Source organism: Ipomoea nil, unplaced genomic scaffold (assembly GCF_001879475.1).
Source record: "Ipomoea nil cultivar Tokyo-kokei standard unplaced genomic scaffold, Asagao_1.1 scaffold1074, whole genome shotgun sequence".
NCBI lineage: Eukaryota > Viridiplantae > Streptophyta > Magnoliopsida > Solanales > Convolvulaceae > Ipomoea > Ipomoea nil.
The window spans coordinates 2,405,107-2,413,263 of record NW_017617502.1 but is presented as its reverse complement, the minus strand read 5'-3'; the positions used below and the strand labels follow the sequence as shown (position 1 = coordinate 2,413,263).

The 8,157-nt window shown below is 35.3% G+C and overlaps 1 protein-coding gene across 1 annotated transcript; it reads right to left on the bottom strand.

The window, feature by feature from the left end:
- Positions 1-1,719: 1,719 nt before the first annotated feature.
- On the bottom strand, positions 1,720-7,178 carry LOC109182724. Its single transcript, XM_019332888.1, has 16 exons — positions 6,984-7,178; positions 6,782-6,890; positions 6,333-6,401; positions 5,951-6,127; positions 5,773-5,846; positions 5,582-5,684; positions 5,455-5,497; positions 5,248-5,316; positions 4,709-4,938; positions 3,730-3,850; positions 3,543-3,646; positions 3,129-3,242; positions 2,899-3,057; positions 2,640-2,783; positions 2,409-2,551; positions 1,720-2,110 (listed from the first exon to the last, which is right to left on the bottom strand). Exons 1-16 carry the CDS (start codon positions 7,069-7,071, stop codon positions 1,959-1,961), a joined length of 1,899 nt encoding a protein of 632 aa, XP_019188433.1. The 5' UTR covers positions 7,072-7,178; the 3' UTR covers positions 1,720-1,958.
- Positions 7,179-8,157: the final 979 nt, after the last annotated feature.

Here is an 8,157-nt window from a genome sequence, read left to right as displayed (position 1 = left end):
TATTCTGGTTGGGAGGGATATGGATTCTTATATGAAAAAAAAAAATAAAAAAGTATTTATCATAAAATTTATCACAAATACAAGAGTTTGTATGATTCTATAATTGCATATTACTGTACTCCATACAATCATAAGGATGAACAAAAGAACAAAAAAATAAATATAAACTTGGGAGTTATAATGGAATGAGTATGAATCGAAGATGATCCCATGAGTGACCACTCTCCACAGGGAGGAAGAGGAGAAGAGCCAACTTTAACATCCCAGTCACATCGACTTGTCGGTGGGTTTTGATTTTATTAGTTTACTTTTATTTTATTCTACAACATTATCTTTATACTTAAGTTGATTTTGGAATATTGCTTCTGGACAGTGTGCCATATGATTTGAGGTTCGATCGGTTGTTGCTGGGTTCAATTATCTTCTTATCTATTAATTTATTATTTTAGTCCAAAATGTGACAAAATATTCATCAGCCCTTTATTTTTATTTCTTTTTTGAATGCTACTGACTCTATTACATAGTAGTAATTGTTCATCTATATTTTCTCAACCTGTTGAAGCACAAAGAGTCAACACTGTCTCCACTGAGACTCAATCTCATAACCTCTCATGTGGGAGAGTCACTACATGCCAGGCCATCAGCCCTTTATTTTGTTTCTCGTGAATGGCTAATTGGGAATTGCCCAATTTTCTTCAGATCATCATTAATTTTCTTTCACATCTTTAGTTGGAGATCAGTACAGATTCTGTTAGGATAACCTATCAGAATGCAGTCATGCACTGCCCTAATTTGAAACACCACGCTGTAATTCTTTTGTTTCCTAGTCAAGTAGTTTAAAACAGATTTTGTAACAATAATTTAGATGAAAAGAACAATCTGATTGAGAAGTAAATTATTGTTGAGAATAGTTAAAATTAGATTTTGACTTTCAAGTAGTATCATATCTGCTGAGGGTGTTTTAGACCCTAATTCATTGTCTTTCCCAATCTATACTCTTTCATAATTAAACCATAGTGTTATTGTAACACAAAGATGATGTAAACGTTCGACCCACAACATTAATTAATGGTTTTACCAACAAGTCATGATTTGTCTGTCAATGGGTCATCCGGGCCGCATGATAGTCAAGAATAAGTTTATGATTTCTGGGGACATATAATTTGATAGATAAACACCAGCAAGAAAAAGACCCACCCCTCTGTGACAAAGCCAAGCCACCAACTTTCTTTTGGAGAGAGAGAGAGAGAGAGGAGGAAAAAAGAAAAGCCAATAAAGTTGTCCACTTTCACTTTCTACTCATCATTTTGGGTTCAAGTGTTCCACACATACAATACAATATCTTACTAATAACAGCAAGGCTTTACAGGTTGGAAAAGCAAATTGGGGGGAGTTCCCATGGAGTTAAGCTCAAGCAACACTAAGCATAAATTAACAATGCCTTTCTTGAGCATCAAATATAGATACAAACACTGTTGTAACAAGTGGAAATTGAGTGTTGTATACATATTTTTTTGAGTGTTACCGACTCTGTTACAATATAGTACTGAAACACAAAGAGTCAATACCGCTCCCACTGGGACTCAAACCCATAACCTCCCATTTTGGGAGAACCACTTCATGCCATTAAACTACAAGGTCATTGGCGAGTGTTGTATATATAACGTAACATAACTCAACTAAGCTTAACTTTCTACCTAGGTACAACAAGTTTCAAAGTTAGCTGGAAATATAGGACTATATATGCTCATTTGAAAATTCAGAAAACAAGGCCTGTTTTTGGACAGAGTCAATTTATAAAGTGAACTAAGAGCATACAAAAGGTAATTGAAGCAGTGCGGTGAACACAATTAAAGATGTGTTTTTGAGGAAAACGTTTGTTGTTGCAAGAGTTTTTGTATTCCCTTATGATCTGTCCACCAACCTTGAATTTTAGCACAAACCCAAGATCTAAGCAACTATGGATCATCGTCGTAAGGTACATTTGGTGCTGAAGATGGCAAGTCAATAATAACTAATTTCCCATTGATTTCATATTTACTCAGCACAGAAGCATCAGCAGAGTTTTCACATGATGCGTTTCCACTCAAGTCCAAGAGCTCTAGTTTCCCTAATCAATGGAAAGAAGAAGCCATCAGTTCCCCATGTTATTGGGAGTAATTTCAGTAGAAGATCCTGGATGAGTGCTGACTTCTCTATGAAAAATATAAAAAGACAAAATTGACACAGTTTATTTAAATATACTTAAACTGAAATGTGTAGGATTTTTGAGACCATATTTGTTAGATGGTGTAAATGCTCATTTCCAAATTCCATTGTGCATTTACTAGCAATCTACCACTCTTGAATCAAATTCTAGCAATAGTATCATCAGATAAATGAAAACAAAAGGCATTCAACACTATTACCATTTGCAGCTAGGCCAGACCCTATGATTGCCAAGGATTCAGCTGGCATAAGGTTAAACTCAGCATTAATGGCTACAAGCTCCGGAGCATATGAAAAAAGCTTTGATATAAACTTTGCAGTATCAATGCCACCACGATTCTTGCTGCAAAAGGCTTCCAGAAGTATTAATTTCAGAAAAAAAAAAAAATCCACAATTAAAAGTTTTAGGAAAATATTTGAACCACTTTGACCTTATGTTGATGCAGATAATCTTCAAGTCTTCCACTATCTCTTCTTGAGCTTTTGAGAAGCCAGAAGAACCAAGCCCAATGTCATCAATGTCAAGAGATAGAATTCCTTTGCTCATAAATTTCCCTATTGATGCTCCTATCTCACTGCACAAAATTACATTTTTATTTAAATAAAAAAGAAGAATACTCCGTATAATTTAGGACAAACAAATATAAAATATAACATGAACATTAAGGTAATGCAGTAAGCTACCCAAACCTGCCAAGATAATTGCTACCAATTGAAAGAGAGGTTGGTGGTTTCTCCAAAACAGAGAGACATTCTAAAAGACACTTCACCCCATGGCCGGTAAGCTCACAGTTTTCCAATCTCAACTCAACAATCTTACATGAATACTCAAGATAAGTAATCAAACTCCTGAAGAATAAAAATCTTTTAAGATCTAGCAAATTGATAATCATGTAAAATTTTATTAAAATTCAAATAACCTGACTCCATCATCCTCAATGGGATTGTCACTTAAATCAAGACTCTCCAAATTAGGCATGTAGATTTGTGCATATCTGAGACAATCCACATCATCCTTTTGTAGAATATTGTTCCTGAAATGAAATGAGTGTACATCTCATAATGAAATAATAGATCAGGCAAAGAAGGATAATTTCATAAATCAATGATTATTCCCAAAGTCAGTATTTTGAGTCACTAGCCAGTCAAAAAGACTAGTATCAAGAGTCCATATATTATTATACCTGCAAAAACTAAATCTCAATGAAGCACACTGACCCTTTTGAGTCTGGCTATAGTGAGCTTGTTAACCACTTTAAACACTCTACTTTTTAATGTGACCCTGAGCTTCGTCATTGTAAATAGGCCAATTATAATGTGCCTCTAAGATATACCTCAAATTCAGTACACGTATTGACTTCAATGAATTGGATATTCCAGAAGGTAAGTGCATGTTACTTGTGGATTGCCATTTTATATGAGAAAGCCACCCATTAATCTGCAGTATAAGAAATCAAATTATATGTTGTTTATTGGTGAGTGAAGTAGTATGATTATAGCAGTACAAATGTCAGGACTCACATTGTTTTCTGAGAGATCTAGGACATGTATGCTAGACGAGGCATTGAGGAGTGTGTTCAAGATCATTCTTGCGCAGTTTTTATTAAGGTTGTTATCAGAGAAGCTTAATGAAGACAAGGACCTGTAGAAACATGGTATAAACTTGGGATTCCAAACTGCTCTATTAAAATGGATAAATAAAATAACCCTCTCTGAGTCTCTGATGTAGGAAGTATATTATTGGCATCAAATTCATATCCAAATAGATCCAAAAAAGAATCCAGCACTTCTTAATTTTGAAGTCTGGAAGTTAAAAGCCATTATTGAACACTTGAACAGCTCACCATGACAAGCCACTCAATCTTACCCTCCCATAACAGTTCTACAACTCTTAAAAAAATGAAGAATCAAGGAAAGAAGCCAATGATACTAACTACTTTTGTAAAGCTGTACTCACTTGGTTATAAGATCAAGTCTAACAAACCACAATGTAACTCATAGACTGATTTATACTGAAAAAAGGAGGAAATTCAGCACAACTGAGCTCCCACTATATTAGTTTGAGTAACTGGCATCACAGCTAACTTTAAATTTTAATTATAGTGGATACCTTTAGATCCTGACTATAATAACAAGCCATGATGCATCTAATAAGCTGATTTATATTGAATAAAGGAGAACATACAGCACAAACTAAGCTCCAACTATGCTAGTATGAGTCAACTAACTGGAATATCAATTAAAATTTAAATGAAATGGCAATCTTTAAGTTCTGATCTATATATTTCTAAGCATTTTTTGTCATCTAGAAATATCCAAGTATATATTAGAAGGGAAGAGGCTTCTACTGAACAGTAAAACAGGGTCCAGAAAGGGTACTTTCTTTGCTGTACATTGCTTTCACAATTGTCCCTTAAGTCCTTTATGGATAGTCAATAGATTTTTCTAAGTTGTTTTATCAGCTCAGTTATTGTGCAAAAGGTGAGAAATGCATATATACCTCCCTGATGATAAAAAAAGCAGCAGTCCACTAGGCAGAAGAGATCCATTGTTATCTAAAAACCTTGATGTCTTAATAGAGAAGTGCTGCACATGGTGAGTTTGAAGACCATCAAAGCATAGCGAGCTACAAATTGCATTCAGAGATGATGTAGAAAACTTGCAAAACATAAATTTTATTGAATTCAATGTCCCCCTATTCTGATTCAAAAGTTTACATAGGCCGTCAACCTGTAAGTCAGAAAGCAACAAATAAATGAAACGAGCAGTATAAAATCTCTTCAGTCACCTCTTCTAATGCCCCTTACCCAGAAAAAAATTAAGAAAAGAACAGAGAGGAGAATTTTCTTAATTTGCCTTCACTCACTTCAAATCATTGTCAGCATAACATGTCAACTCACACAATTGTTGTAAAGCTTGTAGATACTACAATGATTCAGACAAGTGCTTTATTGATAGTTTCACCTGGTAATTAGTAAACTACTCCCCCAAATCATAGCTAAGACATACAGGCACATGAAGAAGAGGAAGTAATCTTACATCATCTTCACTTTGAGATTTTATCCACCTTAAATCCAAACACTCCAACTTAGCATTTCTTAATAAATGCTGCAACAAAGAATAATTTAGTGTACTTGAAGACAGATTAAATGAACACAAATAAGTATGAGCAGTTGGCAGCAATACCAAGCTCCATTTTCTCTAGTTGGGCCAAAAATACAATTATCCAAAAGAAATGTAACTTACACAGGTTTCTGCAACACAAAGCACATCTGCCAGCCTCAGACAACTGCAACAAGAACAACTATAACTTAAACTAACTCTCAGGATATGATGACAATGAAGGTAACAGAAAATAAAATATGTAGATTACCTGGCATATGATCCAAATTGTTGGCAGTGATACGAGAACTTTGAGGGGTCATAGGATAAGTCAGGAAACTGTTCCCTATAACCAATATACTCCAGTATAGAATCTGCAGAAAAGAGTATCCATGAAATTGAGCACTGGCTGCTCTGTAGAAATCTCAATTCAGAAAGGTGGGAAGAAATTTTTTTTCATACCAGGAACTTTAGTTTCACCAATGTGACCTTCAAAAGATGGGAATGAAGCTATCTCTGTAGCTGCATCCAGGCAACTGTACTTCATATTAACATAGTGGAGCTATTGGATGAGAGATGAAGTAGCATGGAATTAGTGGTATCCATAAATCTATAAGTATTAATGAATCACATCTCATACTTTTGTAGATGTGTCTCCCAGTACATCTGCTGCCAGTCATGAATGAAATCATGCTTTGTTTCCCTTCTTTTCATCAAGTCGTGGAATGAACACAACTGCAATTTCCTATTCTTGTGGCCACAATCAGGCCAACGTGCTTTATACAAAGTCTCCCAAGCACTTTCAAAAATCACGCATCTGCAGAACAGCAGAAGCATAACTTTTGAACATGAAATATCATCATAATTGCCAGAGTCTGGATGTACAAAAATCACCATATACTCTGTCTGTATGACCAATAAAATGATGAAAGCTATTCTATACAATTTGTCATATATTAAATTCTACTTATAGATTTTATTTTGTTTTAACAAATATGATTGTACACAAATTCTTAGCAGACCTTCTCTTTTTTCTTGGAAAATCATAGCTATCAGGAGAACATATGTGATCGTCCCAAAAATCAAGTGGCCTGAAGTAAGAAAATTAATCGGTTAGGTATCATCCATCTCCTAACACCTGAAGCTAGATATGCTATGACAAATTGACAATTACAACGCATCCAAACTCCAAAGAATTCACAGCCATACAAATTTAAGTAAGCTAATGTTGCAGTTATGCTGAAACACAAGGCTATCATCGTTGAACTATTAATATAAGATAGAAGCAAGTGGACAGGACAATAGCGGAAGAAGATAGCCATTGCTTATTCTGAAAATCACCTAATCGAGAAACAGGAATCGCAGTTTTTCCATTATACAGATAATTTACTAAACATACTATCTGAATATTCATTTTAATATATATGTGTGTGTGAGAGAGAGAGTTTAATCGATGAAAATTCGAGCTAACAGTTGCTCTTGCAGTAGTTGCAAAGCCAACGGAGGTAACAGCGGCAACAGGCGATCAAACAAGTCCGATGAAAGATGATAAACGCCGGAGAGGAGATTAGAATTATCACCTGAAACTCATGTAGCAACGATTTAATCTACCAAATATTATCTATCAATCAATCTTCTTGATTAAATGTAAGAAGCAAAAAGAAAAAGAGTACCGCGAAGGAGATCATGTTTGACAACGCCCAAGCACAGATTGACTAACGACGGGACTCCACTCATGCTGGAGGTTTCACTGCTCGCCATAGTCCATAGATGTTCGTTCTCAAAAGGATTAACTGCAACTTGGAACCGCTTCTCACTATTAAGCAAATTGCAAAACGCCGAAATGGGTCACATTCTACTATTAAAAGAGCTCGCATTCTAGCTACTGTCAGTGCGGAAAAAAGCGAACGACGTCGTATTCGAAAAGCGTGAATCCTTGAATCCATTACGACGGGCTCAATTTCTTCGTCTTTATTGTCCACAGTCCACACTCGGGCAATTTATATCGTTAACCAGAGTCCACATACCATTGTGGACCCTAAATCAAAACGCGTCCTTTCAATGATTAAGTTTTAACAGATTCTTTAATTTCTCATTTCTTATATTTTACCACAAATTTAATTTAGTTTATTTTACCACCCATTAGAGGGGTCCTCACCAAGTTTTAGGACAACAAAATCTCATGGAGAAAATTTTCACAAATGAAAGATAAGACTTTGGCCAAACTTTTCTCTTGCAATATGGAGGTTTTTGTGGGCCCATTAACAGAGAGAAAGTGAAAGAGAAGGCTGGAAAGTCGTGCATGGAGCAATGAATGGCGCCAAGGCATCGGACTTCCTGACTTTTTTTTTGTCTGGAGGCGTCAGTTTTTTATTTTTTTATTTCTTTTAATTTTTTTTCTTCTACTCTCTCCCAGTTGGCACCTAAAATACCACACCAAAATCCTCATTATTGAGGATGCCCTTATAATACGAGACACAAAAACTCACAACCCAAAATACATATACATGTTATATATTTACTTATTCTCAAATCTAACATAATATATATCTTATATGCACATAATTTCATAATACAAGACATAAATTTGTAAATTAAGACACACAATATGTTGTGTGTTACAGAACTACTAATATATTTCAGGTACAGAATTCATATACTTAATGTACAACTTTTTAGCACTATTGTAATATCAACTTTTTAGCATTGTTGTAAAAATAGGCCTAGGCGCTAGGGACCCCTAGACCGTTCCGCTTTCACTATTAAGCGCTCAAAAATCGGCCGGACGCTTAAGCGGCAAAATCAGTCAAAATCGATCAAAATCGGCCTAACCGATCGTGTCGGTCG

What these genes read in the sequence shown, in the direction of transcription:
- LOC109182724 (XM_019332888.1), bottom strand. Translation starts at nt 7,071, where the DNA reads ATGGCGAGCAGTGAAACCTCCAGCATGAGTGGAGTCCCGTCGTTAGTC. An exon ending in ATTGAGGATGATGGAGTCAG is followed by an intron (nt 3,058 to 3,128) that starts GTTATTTGAATT and finishes TTTATTCTTCAG; the next exon opens with GAGTTTGATTACTTATCTTG. An exon ending in GGTAGCAATTATCTTGGCAG is followed by an intron (nt 2,784 to 2,898) that starts GTTTGGGTAGCT and finishes AATTTTGTGCAG; the next exon opens with TGAGATAGGAGCATCAATAG.